Below are 17,863 nucleotides of genomic sequence, written 5' to 3'. Positions count from 1 at the left end.
TTACCAACGATTTCACCAAATTTCATAATCCATTTTTAATAAAATTTAGTTTACTTATAAATAATTACATGGAAATAGAATTTAAAAAATCCAAATAAATTCCAATAATAAACCAAGAAGAAAAATTTAGAATTTCAAAAGGAATTTCACCAAATGCATAGAATTTATTTCAAAATCCAACCGCCCTTTAAATATATTGTGAATCACAAGTACCACACAATGGACATATTTATTTAGCGCAAGTATCACACAATGGACATATTTATTTAGGGCAAGTACCAATGTGAAGATGATTAATTTACAATTACTCTCAAGCGAATCAACATTAAAATTATATTAGCAAACATGCTTAAGCATACAAATCTAGTCCCCAAAACTTTACAGATTGGCGATTGGTTCGGTAGTTCCTCTCTAAACTTTTGATAATGTCCATGTCCTCATTGCTCAACTCAAAGTCAAAAACTTCAAAATTTTCCTTTAGTCTTTCAAGTTTTGATGTCTTGGGTATGACAATTGTGTTTCGTTGAATGCCTTGTCGTAGGACAAGTTGTGCGACTGTTTTTTTGTATTTGTCAGCCAAACCCTTAAATAAAGAAATGAGATATGAGAAATCATAGAAAAAAATAATGTTGATAGTGATAGCTTGGGATAATTGTAGGATACTAACTTTAAGAATTGGATCGTCCAAACATGAGATTGTGCCATATCTTTCAGTATTAGCCACAGAACCTCCAAGAGGAGTGTGAGCCGTAACGCAAATGCCATGCTTCTGACAGAATTTAATAAGAGAATCACGTTGGAAGTATGGATGTGTTTCAATTTGATTCACAACAGGTTTCACTTTGGAGTAGGCTAAGCAATCTCTAGTCAGAAAAATGTCATAGTTGCTGGAAATAAACTTTCTATTAGAGAAGAACTACAAATCCAAAGGAAATACATGTGCAAATATCTTAAAAGCCATACATATGAATATCAACAATCTCTATACTTCTATGTGATTTATATTTACCGAGACTAGTAAAAGGATATGTATCAAACTCTATAATTTTAACTATATGGTAATGTTTTGTCAATCATGCACTTCACTCTAGAATTGAAAACTAATGCTAAAAAGAAGGTGAAAACTGAAAAGAAACATGTACTCTTATTTTTGAAGTCATGAACTATCAAAGTTTTCAATTTCGAACACCATTTCTAGGATTTTAGGTTTTCAATGAATTTTTATGTCTTTTTTTTCTATTGCAACTCTTTATTTAAAGGCCACACGATTACTAGTCAAATAGGTAGAAAAATAAAATACCTTTTGAACTGTCAGAAAAAAAACAAGATTTATTTATTATAACTATGTTGTATATTCTAAAATATATACAATGTAAGACCCCATAAATGAAATTGGCAACATCATGATATGTATAAATAAGAAAAAAAATATATGAGAATAAAACTAAAGTAATTTGTAACACATGAAGTTATGTGAAAACCATTATGCAATGAAAAAATCATAAGGCGTTGGAAAAATTACTCTAATAATAATTAGAACACAAATACTAAGGCTCTCTCAAGCATATCCAAAATTGATGTATACCATAATTTTAGCGGAATACGAAATACCCAAGTTAAACATACACCCATGTAATTAGTATTTTCAAAGCTCTTAACTCTCGATCACTATTTTTCTCTCACTATTTCTGAGGCTCTTGAAAAGAAAAAAATCCTCAATGCATTGAGCATCATTTGTAAGCTTGGCTATTTATAACCAAAGCTTTACACAAAGATTTAAAAATTAGTGTTGTGAATTCACACAAGTTGAATCTTTGTTGAACTATTGCTAGTTATGCAACCAAAACAAATAATTATCATATGTTGGCAACCAATTTCGTAGCTGACTAAATAACCAACCAAAACATGTTTCTAGACCCCAACAAATTTTCCCCTTTAGATTATGGGAAAAATATCAAATAAGTTCTTTAATTGGAGCTCACAGTGATTAGCTTATTACACAACTCAAACCTTTATTGAGGAAGCACTTTAGTCAACATATTTAAATGGTTCCTTTCTATAAAGATTTTTTCTAGATGAAAAAAAGTTCAAGTTTCCAGTTGTTGTTATATCTAAGGATATATACTAAACTTCAATGTGCTTTATTCTAGAATGTTACATAATATCTTTCTTAAGTCTATAACTATTTGACTATCAAAATATACTATGTAGTCTGTTTGTTTGTTTTTACCTAACTCTTTTTAACTCTTTATAGAATCTATTCAACCAAATCATCTATTTTCTAGCTTCAACTAAAATATTTTCCGACTTGGTCACATAATGTGCAACACATTATTGTTACCCCCCAACAAATAAGTACCCAGAAGTCGATATCTATTATATATATTTTCTTCCATTGATCAACATTAACAACCCTTTGTAAGATTGGTTTAATACTCTATAACATAAGCAGGTCTTAGAACTTTTCTTAAATTATCAGACTCCGGACTGTAAAGGAGTATGAAATATTTCTCATGTCTTCCATATTTTCTTTACTTGTATGACAATATTTCTTACTCAACTTCAGATGACTAGAAAAGGAATGTTAATTGGCTTAGAATTCAACATGTTGAAACATTATAGAACTTTTTCAACATACTTTTCTTTTGACAGCCACAACCTTTTAATGCTTCTATCATTTCATGCCTAAAATCAATTATGATGGTCCTAAGGCCTTCTTGTCGAAGGACTCAAATAAATTTCTTTCAATTTGTGAACCCTATAACTAGCACATAATCAATATATAGCAAAAAAAAAAAGGCGAAGTTGTCACCAAAAAATCTTTTAAAGTAGACATATGGATTTGAATGGGTCTTATTATAGCCATGAATACTCATGGAAAAATCAAACTTCTTGTACCACTGCATGGGTGCTTATTTTACACCATATAGATTATTTTGAAGCTTGCAAACCATGTGTTCTTTTACCTTCATTTTGAATCATACCAGTTGCTCCTTGTAGATTTATTTCTTCAAGTCAAAATGAAGAAATGTTGTTTTCACATCTAGTTGTTCAAGGTCAAGATCCAAACTAGACATCAAGCTTTTACTTGCTCGAGTAAAGGTCGTTTAACCACTAGAGAAAAATATTTGATAATCAATACTTTTATTAAAAACAATTCGCTACTTTATGAGCTTTGTACTTCACCAGCTTTCCCCCCATCATTTTTGTATTTGAAAACACATTTGTTCTTCAATGTTTTCTTCCTTTTTGGTAGTTCAACTAACTCATATGTGTTATTTTTGTACAAGGAATTCATCACCTTTTCCATTTCTTAGAGCCAAGTTTCTTTGTTTGGATGAATTGCAACTTCCTATAAATGCTCCTGCTCCCCCTTATCAGTAAGGAAAATATCCTAAAAATATATGATCATTTGATGTTGATCTACAATCTCTAGGAGATCTTCTCAATTGTTGTTTAACTTTATTTGTTGGTTGGGTTCCTTCCCATGCTCATCAATTTCTTCTATTGGTAATGCTCCATTACTTCTATAAATTCATCATTGATTTAAAAGTGGTGAAGGGATGTATTCAAGAATGAAGTCAATCACATATTCCTAATTCTCATTTTTCTTGTGTAATATGGATAGCATTAGAGTCTTCCCTGGTTAAGGAAACTGATTCATATAATTAAGGAAGGATAGTCGTAACATATATTTTATAACATCTTGAAGTTTTTTCTAGTCGCAATTTCTCGAAAGACTACATATGCACTTCTAATGAATTTATTGGGTCCCTGTGAAAACTAAAGCTTAGATTGAAGAGAATAAAATGGAGAAATATCAATCTTATTATATCATACAGTAAAGCAAAGGAGCAAGGTTATATACATGAAGAATTGATAACAGAAGCTGTTATCTTTCTGTTATGAATCAATGAATGAAATTGATAGTTGAGATCTAATGGTTACAAATAAAAGAAGTGGTAACAATCACATGTGGTATAGTGCATTGAAACTGAACTGTAGTTGTTTCACACCCCCTCCTCAAAATGAAGCTTAGTTAGCTGTTTGAGTATCTGTTAGTTTCATTTTGGCTAAAGCTGGCAACATGTGTTCAAGGCTGAGAGATTTGGTAAACATATCTGCAAGTTGCAGTTTTGTATCAATGTGTGGTGTTTCGATGAATCCATTCTCAATATGCTCTCTGATAAGATGGAAATCAATAGCAATGTGTTTGGTGCTATCATGTGAGACTGGATTTTGTGCCAGAGCTATGGCGGACTTACTATCACAGTGCATCTTAATTGGTAAATCAACTATAATACCAAAATCCTCCAAAATGAACTGCAACCATTTTAACTCACAGCTTGTATAAGCCATACTTCTATACTCGGATTCTGTGGATGATCTGCTTACTGTAGTTTGTTTCTTGGTTTTCCATGATACAAGAGAATCCCCAAGAAAAACACAGTATCCTGTTAGAGATCTCCCTGTTTCCTTACATTTACCCCAATCTGCATCGCAGTATGCAGTGATCTGATGTATATTTGAACTATTTGAATACAGCAGTCCATAACATAATGTGCCTTTTAGATATCTTAGAACATGGATTGCAGCCTTCAAGTGATGTTCACATGGTGCCTGCATAAACTGGCTTAACTGTTGTGTTACAAAAGTCAAGTCTGGCCTGGTGAACTGTAAATACAAGAGTCTTCCAATCAACCTTCTGAAAATTGCAGGTTCCTTCAATAGAACTCCTGGATCAGTCAAAACTATCCCATGTGTCATAGGATTTGCTACTATAGTCGCTTCACACATACCTGCATCTCTTAGAATATCAGTGATATACTTTGTCTGGCTCAGCAAAAGACCAGAATTTGATCTAGCAATCTCTATACCAAGGAAGTATTTTGCAAAACCAAGGTTTTTAATGGTAAACAACTGATGCAAATGGATTTTAACTTCTTCAATGTCCTTCTCATCTTCCCCCATTATCAAAATGTCATCCACATACATTAGCAAAGCGATAAATCGTGATTTCGGATTGTCTGCCATAATAAACAAATAATGGTCACTCTTTGATCTTTTAAAACCGTAACAGATGAGCTTGGAACAAATTTCTTTGTGCCATTGTCTCCCGGCTTGTTTAAGCCCATACAAGGATTTAACAAGTTTACACGCTTTCTTTTTTCCTGCTTTTGAATACCCCAATGGTATCTGTAAGTAAATTTCTTCATCTAAAGTTCCATGCACATACGCATTATTCACATCCACTTGGTGTATATGCCAATTCATGGCTGCTCCGATTGTAAAAAAAACCTTGACTGTTATTGACTTTGCTACAAGGCTGAAACTCTCATGGTAGTCAACTCCAAACTCCTGGTTATACCCTTTAACCACCAGTCTTGCTTTATATCTTTCAATTTCCCCAGTTGGTTTATATTTGATTCTAAACACCCACTTAGTAGGCAATGGCTTCATTCCTTCAGGCAATGTAACTACATCCCAGGTATGGTTCTTTTCTAGTGCTTCCAACTCACTTTGCATAGCTGCAATCCAGTTTGGATTAGTGCTAGCTTCATAGTAGTGAAGTGGCTCTTTCTCTTTCTGAATATTTGTCAAAAAAGCGACTTGTTCAACTGATAAGAGAACGATGCTCAGTTGACTTGGGTTTGTTTGTACAAAGTTTGCAACAAAATCTTACATCCATACTGGTTTTGCTGTTTTTCTAGTAGACCGTCGAACACTTCCTTCAACCGTGTGCATAATTGATGGAATCTGTGCAACTTGAGTTGTAGATGGATCTGCTGAAGTTGCAAGCGTTTCTGTCAGTACTATAGAATCGTCTGAAACACTAGAACTGATATCCCTCTTATAGGGAAAAATGTGTTCCTGAAAACTAACATCCCTGCTTATGATGACTTTGTTTGAGGCAATGTCCAGCACCTTATACGCCTTATGACCGTGAGCAAAGCCCAAAAATAAGGCCTTGTAAGCTCGAGGACTAAACTTATCCTTGCTGGGATGAACATCTATATAGAAGCATTGACAACCAAAAATTTTGAACATACTGTAATCTGGTTCCTTGTCGTACAGAACTGTATGAGGAGTTTTCCACTTCAGGACCCTAGTTGGAAGAATGTTGATTATAGCGACAGCCATTTGTATTGCTTCACCCCAAAACGTACTTGGTAATCCTGCCTGAAATAAGAGTGCCCTTGCTACCTCTAGTAAGTGCCTATGCTTCCTTTCAGCTGTCCCATTTTGCTGATGGGTATATATGCATGTTCTCTGGTGTTGAATGCCCAACTGACTGAATAAGGCCTGACATGTTTTGTTCACAAATTCTGTTCCATTGTCAGTCTTGATAGCTTTTACTCTGACCTGATGCTGTGCTTGAATCATATAGAAAAAAGTCTGCAATGTGGAACAAGTTTGTGATTTGTGCCTTATCAAGACTATCCATGTAACTCTTGAGAAATCTTCTACCACAGTTATGAAATACTTAGCTCCGGTTAATGAATACTTCCTATATGGCCCCCAGAGATCAACATGGAGCAAATCAAACTTGGAAAAGGTTGAAGTAACACTTCTGTTAAAAGGCATTCTATGCTGTTTTGCGCTATGGCAAACGTCACAGTCTCCACTGCTGCAATTTACTTGTGCATCTTGTATATGACTTAACACATCAATTGACGCGTGACCAAGTCTATAATGTCAGATTTTGGAAGCCTCATGATTTGAAGTTGCAGCTTTACAACACATTTCAACTTTCTTTATAACATCTCTAGTAAAAGACATAGGATCCAACAAGTACAAACCATTCACCAACCATGCTACATCAATTACTTCTGCAGTTTTTAGATCTTTCAAGCAACAATACTCTTGATAAAAAGCAATCGTGACATTGTTCTCTTTCAACAACTGGCTTACTGACAAAAGATTGTACTTGAAACTAGGTATGATAATCACATTCATTAATTCTAACTTCCCTGATAATGGCACATTGCCCATTTGCTTTATAACTTGAGAACTACCATCAGGTAAAATAACAGTTTGATGACAATTCACTGTACTATTTTTTATAACAAAATCTTTTCTAGGACACATATGTGAAGTGGCACCACTATCTACAATCCAACAATTTTCATCAGAAATGTTGATAGAAGACTTACCAGTACATCCTGCAAATGCGGTAAAGTCAATTGGCGATTCAGCAACGGTTTTCCCTTTTATTAATTTGTACATTTCCCTCATCATGTAATTCATGTTTTTATCACATTTGACATCTGCCCCTGAGTCACTTTCTTCAGAATCAATTTGAGAAGACGCCTTCTTGTGTGTGGAAGCATTTGCCCTGTTCTTACCCTTGACTTCTTTCTTTTTAGCCTCTTTGGTTTCCTTCCACCAGTCTGGATACCCGATGATTTTGAAGCAGCTAGCTCTCGTATGTCCTATCATATCACAGTGATCACAGAACTTATCTTCATTATCTTTCTTCTTGTGCTTCCCTTTCTTGTCAATCCTGGTGAAATTTGCAATTTCAACTGTTTGATCTCCTGAAATCTCAAACTGCTTCTCAACTTGCAAAACCATGGAATAAGCTTTGTTTAGATTGGGCAAAGACTCCATCAAGGTTATTTGATTCTTGACATGATCATATTGATCACTTAATCCCATCAAAAACTGATATATTTTATCTTCTTCTCCGATATCAGTAATTCTTTTAAAAGCATTGCAGTCACAATTCTGTGCTGCTCCACATTGACATGAAGGCGTTGGCCTCAAGAAGGCTAATTCATCCCATAGCCATTTGAGTTTACTGAAATAGACTAAAATGGAAGAATTACCTTGAGAAGCTAGGGTTAAATCCTTATTGATCTTGAAGATTTGTGGACCGTTACTTTCTCCAAATCTATGAGAAAGATCTAGCCAGAGTTCCCGAGCTGTTGTCACATACTGAAAACCCTCTGCGATTTCTTTAGAAATGCAATTAAGAATCCAAGAAGTAACCAAACAGTCCATTTTTGACCATTTCTTGTATGCCGGAGTCCCTTTTTCAGGAATCTCTGGATTTTCTAGGGCATAATCATCAACCTCCTTGACCTTGAGAGCTCTAATCATGGACCTACTCCAGGACATGTAGTTATTTCCGTTCAAGACGACATTGTTGATGATGAGACCAGGATTATCACCATTATTATTGGTGGCCGATCGTTGCTGAGCAGCAACATTTTCTGCATTCACAGCTTCAGGTTCTCCATCAGAAAATTCTTCTTCTTCTCTTAATTCGCGGAAACGATTTCGATTTCGTGGTGGCATTTTGTTGATTACAAAAGCTCTGATACCATGTGAAAACTAAAGCTTAGATTGAAGAGAATAAAATGGAGAAATATCAATCTTATTATATCATACAGTAAAGCAAAGGAGCAAGGTTATATACATGAAGAATTGATAACAGAAGCTGTTATCTTTCTGTTATGAATCAATGAATGAAATTGATAGTTGAGATCTAATGGTTATAAATAAAAGAAGTGGTAACAATCACATGTGGTATAGTGCATTGAAACTGAACTGTAGTTGTTTCACAGTCCCACATTTTTTACCCATATTTTTAATCCCGATATTGAAGAAGACACAAGGAATTGATTTATTAGTAAGCTTTTATCACTACTCTTTAAGCACTGGAACAAATTCCTTACACTTAAAAAACTTTGGTTGAGAGTATTCAACAATTTTTCTAGTCCATAATTTTTTATAACATTAAAATCCAAAATAATAGATGATGACACAACAAGCTGCATGAGTTACTTGTACACAAAATGACTTAGGTAACTTAATCATCTTGATCATGCATCTAACCTCCTCACAATAGTGCAATTCATCCTTTTTGCCACATCATTGTGTTGTAAGGTACCTAGTATAGTCTTTTCATGTACGACTTAATGATTGGAGAAATAATTTTCAATCTCATATTGTAAGTATTTACCTCCAAATATGTTTGGAGACATTTCGATTTCTTGTTAGTCTCCCTTTCAACCATGACATAAAATTTCTAGATGGATTGGAATGCTTTATATTTTGTTCTCGGGAATTACATCCGTAATTTAGTGATTCATCATTAATAAATGTTTGTTTGTTGCCTTCTAAGGTCTCAATTTCAAATGGACAAAAAACATCCCACTGATCTAATTCAAGAATATTTGTTTTTATCTTGATAATTTATTCAATAAAACTCTATGTTGCTTATCAAACAAGTAATGAACGCATAGGGAAACTGTTGTATCATTAGCAATAAGGAAATTGTCTTCTATATGCAACCCTTTCTCAATAATATGAGCAAAGCTTTTATGCTAGAAAGTTGGTGAAAATTATTCTTCCATAGCATGCAATCCATCTTTGCAAATGACCATATTTTTACAGAGTACAACATATGCTTCCTTTTGAAATCATCAATGAATTTCGAGTAAGTCTCCATTTTCTACTTCCAAAAAAGTTCTCGAAACCTTTTCGATCTATAACACCACAATAAATTAATTTAAGCCTCAAATGAGGTACGTGTCTGACTTCTTTGAGAATGAGCTTGCAACCAATATTTTTCTTAATATGAATGTCAACAATTCCTTTTTTTTTTTAATTGCCATTGTTTCTGATCTTCACTATTCCAAAATTTCTTGCTTTCTACATGATAAATAACTCTTTGTACAAGAGTGGCAGGATAAGATGTTGCAATATCAATCATCCACTTTGCTTCATCATTGTAGACATTCTTTGTGATTGAAGGTAAGAATCATAATCTCCTTTATTGCGATAATGGCGTTTTTGTCTTCCTTATTGTATTCTTCATCCTTTTGTTCTCTCTTTACTATTCAACAGTTCATTTTCAAATGGTTTTCTCTATAGTTTGGACTTATACCTTCCTCTAAACTTATCGCCTCTTTTATATTTGTCAGGATTGTTGGGACCTTTATTTTTAGTTCTGCCTCCGTGTTACATGGCAAAAACTTGATTTGTTGTTAATGACCATAACTATGCTTCTTATCTCCTCATTTAGAAAAATAGGTAAGTGGTTCATAGATAGTTTTTCATGGAGAAGTGAATTCCTCACTAATACCACAGTTGTATCCCAAATCTCTAGTAAAGTACTAATTAACAATAAGGATTGAACCTCATTTTTAGGTAAAAGAAAAATGTTGTGCATGTTGATTATGATAGTCAACGTCATAAATTTGATAAAAAGATCAAATGTTTCATGAAAGAACAAAGTATATGATATAAGGTATCATTTTGTTCGAGAAGTTATGAGTGAGGGTAAATTTTTGTGAATAAAATTCATACTTTTGAGAATATGGCTAACATATTAACATAACATGTACCTTCTACCAAGTTTGAATTATTTAATGACTTGGTAGGACTTAGATCATGATGAGGGGTGAAGTTTAGAATAACGAATTAAGGAGAAAATCGTTGAAGTTAATTCATTAATTCAAGAAGGTAATTTGGAGTTTTGATATAAGCTATGGTAAGTTAGGAATTTACTGACTTGATTTAGATGGAATAATAATAATTTGATGATAAATCATATTATCAATATTACCTAATAAAAAATAGGGTAAACAATTTATAAATCCCTATGGTTTTACATATTATACTAGTTAGTCCCTGAATTTTTTAAAATAATTATATAGTCCCTAAGTTTTGTTTCTATCAGTCCTTCTTTAGAGTCCATGGTCAAATTAAACTAAATAGTGACACAACTACCATTTCTTATACTTTGTAATGATAAAACTTTTTTTTTCTATTTTTTCACCACACGTAATTTCTCCAAATATATAGTATTTGATTTAATAAAAAAAATTCATAGAAGTTTAATTTATTAGTGTAAATTTTGTTTTATTAAAAAGATGAATGAAAATACCTTAAAATTATAAAATTAGGAGTATAATTATATAAAAGTATAAATGTGATTTTTTTTATCTTTAATAAACTTCATGATAAAATAAAATAAAAAGAAATATGATTTTGAAATAATTATCAAGATTTTTAATAATATTCCATATTAGTTTAAAGATATTATATTAAATAATAAATAAAATGAGTGAAAGCCTTCCTCTGAAGTTGTCTATTCAACCGGGTTAACTAAGGGTATTTTTGTACTTTAATATAGAAAAATAGAAGGATGGACTAAACAATCGATTAATACAAAACTTAAGGATCTTAAAATATATGTGTGGACTAACTAGTGTATTAGGTAAAAATATAGGGAGTAATTAATTATTTATCCTAAAAAATAACACTAAATACTAATTTTTAATTCAGTATGTTTTTTGTTAATGAAAATATCCGTTAGTATCATTATAATTCTATTGCTAATTAGCAAAAAAAAAAAATGATTCCTATTAAGTTTAGACTTAATTACTATCTTATTAAAGGGTTTATGGACGACTTGGACTCTAAATAAACACATTTTATACAAAATTTCGTAAGTTGTTCTCATTTGCTTCAATATTAAAGACTTTTAATCTCTTATAGACATAGTCACGAATTGGCTGAACCATCTAAATTCTTTGTGTTCTTATTTTTATTTTCTTTTCAATTGTTCGAATAATTCACATAACTCTATATTCATCTTCTAGCATTAGCTAGTCCGCAATCGGTAAGCATAAAAAAATTGTAAGGTGTCTCACTAAGTACCTGATCCCAATGCTACGAACCATACCCATGGAAACCAAACTTTCCATATTACGCCAGGTTGTTTTCAAAGATATGCTTGTATCAATCTCCAATACTCCATCCTCATCTAAAGCACTGCCTGTCGTACCCACTCCTATATATAAGACCATGTAAACACAACACAGTTTAAGTGAATAAGAAGATCTATTTTGGGGTCAACAAGTCAAGCAATGAAATAATTTTTTTCCTCAAGCTGTAAAATCTTGATTACCATATATATAGGAAAGTTATACAATCTAGACAAAAAATGCAAATGCTAAATTTGCCAATTTTTTTATCGAGTAGCTTTGAAACCTCTATCTTATACTATCACAACTAGCATGTGTTGAAACACCTTTCCATATGATTTTGATTTGATAAAATTATTTAAGTTAATCCCATGATTAAGACAATTAAATTTAAGTGTTTTGATTTGATTGTACTAATGTGTTTGTTCAATGTTGAGTATATTAATAAATGAGAACAGAAATAAAAAGTAAGACAGAACGAAGTCAACATGAGCCACAGATGCTGAGTAGAACACAACTCAGCATCATAGAAGAAAAGTCTTCTTCAGAACAAACGCTTGAAGACGAAGCTGACCTAAGACGCTGAGTAGAATGTTACTCAGTCTCCGATAAAGATAAAGATCGAAGGCAACGTCAATTAAGTCAAGCTGAGTGTTCGTCAGGACATCACCAATGATCCGTTAACTAGAAGACAAAGCCCGACAAAGGTCTGCACCAATTCAGAAGCCTCGGAATTACACCAAGAGACCTTTTCGAGATGCATGGATCACCTGGCGTTTGGCAAGAAGACAAATCTGGCGCTAGAAGACAAAACCTGGTGCAAGAAGACGAAATTGGCAAGCCTAACGCCTGCTAAATTTAGACGACAGGATTGGCCTGCAATTCTGAATGCTGACCTATCAATGACGAAAGAAGACCGTTTGAATTCAACGGATATGTCCGAATTCAAATCATTGTAGCTTCAGATTTTGCTATAAAAAGACAAGTTCATCACTTGGATCCTTGGCCGAAATACAAAAAAGCACAGACAGAAAAGCAAATCTTCACAAGAGTGAAAATCCAAAATAGAAGCTGTCTAAATAGAAAAAGCAAGTTCTTACACCCAAATCCAATCTCTGTGTAAAAGTCTAGAGTGAATTTATATTCATCTAAAGTGTTCTTCGTTTAGAGAGAACAAATCTTGTATCAATTGTAAAGGTTGAGAGAGTGAAGCTGAGTACTCGGTTTTAGTACTCAACGGTAGAGAAAATCTGAGTGTTCGGTTATAGCGCTCAGTAGGATTGAGTAGACGAATAGAGGACGGTACTCTTGCATACTCAATTGCTTTGTAAACGGTTTGTGCTCTACCTTTAAAGAGCTCAGTAGTGGATTGAAAAAGCCCGGAAGGATTCTGGGGACTGGACGTAGGCGGTGAGGCCGAACCAGGATAAGACTGCTGAGTAATCTCTAACCCTTCTCTTGATATATATATGTATGTGTTGCTTGCTTAAATTACTCAGTATATAATTTGTATAAGCCGACGTTGAGTAATCAGAGTGCTGAGTTGGAAGCTGACCTTAAGTGTTATTTTCCAACTCACAAGTGAAACAGTTCTAGTCAGCCTTTGACTAAAGCTATCTTACATCACGCTCAGCCTTGCTGACTAAAACTGAGTGAAATTATTTAAACATTTAATTAAGTCAGCATAATTAAGCGAAAAAGTTATATTAGTTCCTAACCCCCCCTTGGAACTAATCCTATTACATTACACGGGACCAACAACATGTTCTAGATCTATCACGTAACATAGAGTAGGGTACTATCCCCTAGTCATTATACAGTGGAAAACAAACCACACATACTTAATACATTGTACAAGAAGAAAATCAGATGTCCTTAATTTTCTATCATCTTAATTGTCTCTCACCCAATTTATGATATGGTACATCTTTACCCTACTTTACCCAACTTGATAGAGTTAAGAGTTAGAGACAAACAAATTTAATAGGGTTAAAGTAGGATAATTAGACCACGTGTCATAAATTGAGTGAGAGATAGGTGAGTGGATAAAGAATTAGGCCTCGTTTGTTTTTCGTAAAATATTTTCTCGATTTTCTGGTATTTGTTTGCTTAGAAAATAAGTGAAAGGAAAATATCATCTTAGTCAACATGACAAATATAAAGAAAATCAGGAAAAAGTTTTAACCTTTCCGGAAAGGGAAAACATTTTTCTAACCCCTTTCTTCAATCTTGACTCCCTACTTCACTTCTTCCTTTTCTTGTTTGACCCAACTTAGGCATATAATAAAGGAGTAAATTACATTAATGGTATCTGGAATATACCTCAGTTCACACTTTGGTACCTGAATTACATTTCGTCCCAAAAATATACTTTAAACATGAATGACTGGACAATTATATGCGTTTCTCCGGTTTATGGCCGGTCAACGTCTGTTTGACCACTAGTAATTTAAAAAATGGGGCCCACCATACACTCTACTTACATAAAAATACAATAATGCCCTTTAACTAACATAAATATTACCCATTAATCTTTTTAATTCCCAGATTCTATTCTCTCTCTCACTTTCCCAGAATCCTTCTCTCTCTCTCCGTAAAATCCTTCTCTGTCTCCTTTCTCGGATGGGCTATCACAAATGGTCATTTTTAATTATAATATTGACTAATTTCTCTCTCTTGACATCTTTCTCCCTTCTCCATTCTCAGCTCTCTCTCTCTCTTTAATTCTCACTGAACCAGTTCTTTCTTTTTCTTCCTTTCTTTTGTTTCTCTCTCTAAAAAATGAATATTCAATGTTTCTTTCTCATTTCCTTTCTCTATCCTTGCTACAGACTAGAATTTAGTTTCAAGAGGATTTAGTTTTCACAAACCAGATGGAGGCGTGAATTGTTACACGAACCAGTCGATACACGAACCAGGAATTGTTAATAGAGGTGTGAATTGTATTTGAACCAGATGGAGGCGTGAATTGTTAATGGATGCGTGAATTGTATTTGAAATTAATGAGACGTGAATTGTTTAATGGAGGCATGAATTGTATTTGAAATTAATGGAGGCATGAATTGTTAATGGAGCTTAGGATTTCCTGTACCTTCCTTCCTTCCTGTGAATTATTTTTATTCTCACTTTCCCATAATCCTTCTCTCTCTTCACGAACCAGTGTGAGCCTATGATTTCATGTACCTTCCGATAGATTTTGAGTAATGTTTGATCAATTAATTGTGTATATTAATGGTGTGTTCTGTGTTTTTTTTTTTTTGGAGAAAAGAGATGGCCAGAGAGAGAGAGAGGGAGAGATGGTCAGATTAGAGAGAAACATTGGTCAAACAAGTGTTGACTGGTTATTTCCAGTCGCATGTATTTAAATGCCCGGTCATCCATAATCAGGATATATTTTTGGGATGAAATATAATCCAGGTATCAAAGTGTGAACTGAAGTATATTTCAGGTATCATTGGTGTAATTTACCCTATAATAAAGAGGTTAGATGCGGATTAGTCGGATTAGCCCATTTAACACTTTTTGAAAAACGAGAAAAATTAAAAAAAAACGAGAAAAACAATAAAAACAAAAAAAGCGGAAAACAAAAAAATGTGAAAATAAGAAAAACATGAAAAAATAGAAAAATGAAAAAAAACGTGAACAAAAAAAAGTGAAAAAAGGGTAAAAATGTGGAAAATGAAAAAATAGGATAAACAGAAGGAACCGTAAAACCAAAAAAATAAAACATGAAAAATGTAAATAGCGTGGAAAGGAAAAATATGAAAACATTAAAAACGTAAAAACGAAAAACCATGAAAAAACAGTAAAAATGTAAAAAGACGGAAAAATAAAACGTGAAAATGATAAAGATATGAAAAATTGTAAACACGTGACAAACGTGAAACGAAAAAAATGAAAAGCGATAAAAATATGCAAAGTGTAAAAACGTGAAAAAAAACGCAAAAAAAAAAACCTTAAACACGAAAAAAGTGAAAAACGTAAAATATTGTAAAAACGAAAAAAAACGCGAAAAATATGTTGTATCACAATTTTTTTCATTTTTCATGCACGTTTTTAACGCTTTTTTTTAGTTTTGTTTCACTTTTTTAGTGTTTTTCATATTTTTTGTTTTATTTTTGCGCTTTTTACTTTTTATGTTTTTCCATTTTTTTATTATAATATATAAACTTTACTTAAAGTAAAAATTATAAATAAATATATATCATAAGAAAATAATTTACTATGATATTAACAAATACAGTAAAATATTATATTTTCCAATAAAAAAAAATTTCTTTACATAATATTTTCCAAAACACAATATTTTGCTCCAAACAAACGAAACTTTGAGGACCTCATATTTTCTTCGCATTAAGCAAACGTGCATCCGATCCATATTCTTTGAGAAACTATTGGTCATATATTTTAGGTGTAATACATGTAGTTGTCGAGAAAAATCAATTGTCCTCCTATTTGAAACATGATATTTACCTTCGAACTTGCTTAAATTGATATACTGACTCCCTAAAATATAGATTCCAGGTTGGATAAGTTGAAGTGCAAATATTTTAAGAAAATTCAGATGAGCAACATATCACTTTAAGCAAATTTAGAGTATCACTATGTCACTTTGAGAGAGTCAAGATGTCTCTTCAAGCAAGTAATTTAGACGATAAATAGAACGTTTTCAAAATATAGAGGGTAGTTGATTTTCTAGAGAAGTGAAGTAGACTAAAGATTTATTGTCAAGATCAATTGAATTAAAAAGTTAAGTTAATAGTTAAGTTTCAATAACAGCTTTTATACTAATTCTTGACACATCCTTCACTCGAATGCCTCTTGGCTTGAAGCATGTCTATATATTTTTAATTGCACCCATGAATGAAGTAGTCAAGATTCAATCCCTCAATCACTTTGTCTAAAAGGTTATGTACTATCTCAAACAACCAATTTAATAAAAGTTTAAACTGATAGTTAAGCTGATAGTATTTAACTGGCGTTTATTAAGCATGAATTTTACTTAAAACTTCCACTGCCCAAAAACAAAAGAAAAAAACAAAGATATGAAGAGAGAGTATATAGAAATACCAGTATGTTTAGTGGCAAGAGGAAAATGAACAAGGTAGAGATCCAGATAATCAAGCTGAAGTTTCTTTAAACTACTTTTACATGCTTCAATCACATATCCATGATCTGAATTCCATAGCTACAAAATCAAGTAGATAATATAATTCATTTTCACTGTCAATTTGGAAGTAAACCAAATTAAGGAAATGAATGAACCTTGGTGGTAATGAAAAGGTCCTCCCTCTTCACAAGACCAGTTCTGAAAGCTTCTGCAAGTGCTTCTCCCACTTCAACTTCATTCTTGTAATCAGCTACATCCAAACGCACGTTAATCACAATTGTCTTTCTTTTAATCTTCTAACGGGGTGTTTGTTAGCAGGATATAGAAAGTGGGACATAGATAAAAAATACGAGATACGTTATCTCGTGTCTGTTTGAGAGATAGAAGAGTGAGATAGATGAGGGATAAGCCTCTCATCCCTCAAATCCTATACCCAAGAAGAAGGAGTTGGTATAAGGAGTTGGGATACGTTCCTGCGATTTTAACACGATAGAAAAGTCCATTTTATGCCTCAAATTAATGTTATGTAGTTTAAATAAGATTGAAATAGTAAAATGTATTATTTTATCTCTATTCTTGTCCCACATACCAAACATTGAATAATAATTCTCGATTATCATATTTTTATCCTTATCCCAACCGTTTATCACTATCCAAAGAAGAAGAATTGAAAGAGTAGTACCAGCACAATCAAAATGGCGGTAACCAATGTTGATAGCATGAATGATAAGGTCTCTAATATCGTTGCCTTTCATACGCCACAAACCCAGGCCTATTACAGGCATTTTGAAGCCGTTATTCAGTGTTATTTCCATCTTTTTTTCTTAACAGATAGATACTCCCTATGTTTAGCTTTTTTTTTTTTTTTATATAGACTCATCTCATATCATCTCCCACAGGAGATCAAATCTATTATTTACTTTTTTAATTCAACAACCATATCTTATGCCCTCTTTTTCCGGAATACAAAGATTTCTCATTTTTAATATAATACTAATAAATACACGATCCTACACCAGACCAGCTAATGGAA

General features: G+C 32.9%; 1 protein-coding gene across 1 annotated transcript; it reads right to left on the bottom strand.

Annotated features, from left to right (window-relative positions):
• Positions 1 to 349: 349 nt before the first annotated feature.
• On the bottom strand, positions 350 to 17,645 carry LOC136224063 (NADP-dependent D-sorbitol-6-phosphate dehydrogenase-like). The gene is made up of 6 exons (XM_066012296.1): positions 17,513 to 17,645; positions 16,986 to 17,080; positions 16,791 to 16,908; positions 11,674 to 11,806; positions 668 to 887; positions 350 to 583 (listed from the first exon to the last, which is right to left on the bottom strand). The coding sequence occupies exons 1-6, from the start codon at positions 17,643 to 17,645 to the stop codon at positions 350 to 352; spliced, it is 933 nt and encodes a 310-aa protein (XP_065868368.1).
• Positions 17,646 to 17,863: the final 218 nt, after the last annotated feature.

This window comes from Euphorbia lathyris, chromosome 3 (genome assembly GCF_963576675.1).
Source record: "Euphorbia lathyris chromosome 3, ddEupLath1.1, whole genome shotgun sequence".
Taxonomy (NCBI): Eukaryota; Viridiplantae; Streptophyta; class Magnoliopsida; order Malpighiales; family Euphorbiaceae; genus Euphorbia; species Euphorbia lathyris.
This window is presented reverse-complemented; position numbering and strand designations above follow the sequence as displayed.

Bases quoted from the DNA above. Each gene is read 5' to 3' on its own strand.
- LOC136224063 (XM_066012296.1), bottom strand. From the start codon at position 17,645: ATGGAAATAACACTGAATAACGGCTTCAAAATGCCTGTAATAGGCCTG. The intron at 16,909-16,985 runs GTTCATTCATTT...TTGATTTTGTAG, and splicing joins ACCTTTTCATTACCACCAAG to CTATGGAATTCAGATCATGG. The intron at 11,807-16,790 runs GTATTTCTATAT...TCTTATATATAG, and splicing joins TCTTGCCACTAAACATACTG to GAGTGGGTACGACAGGCAGT.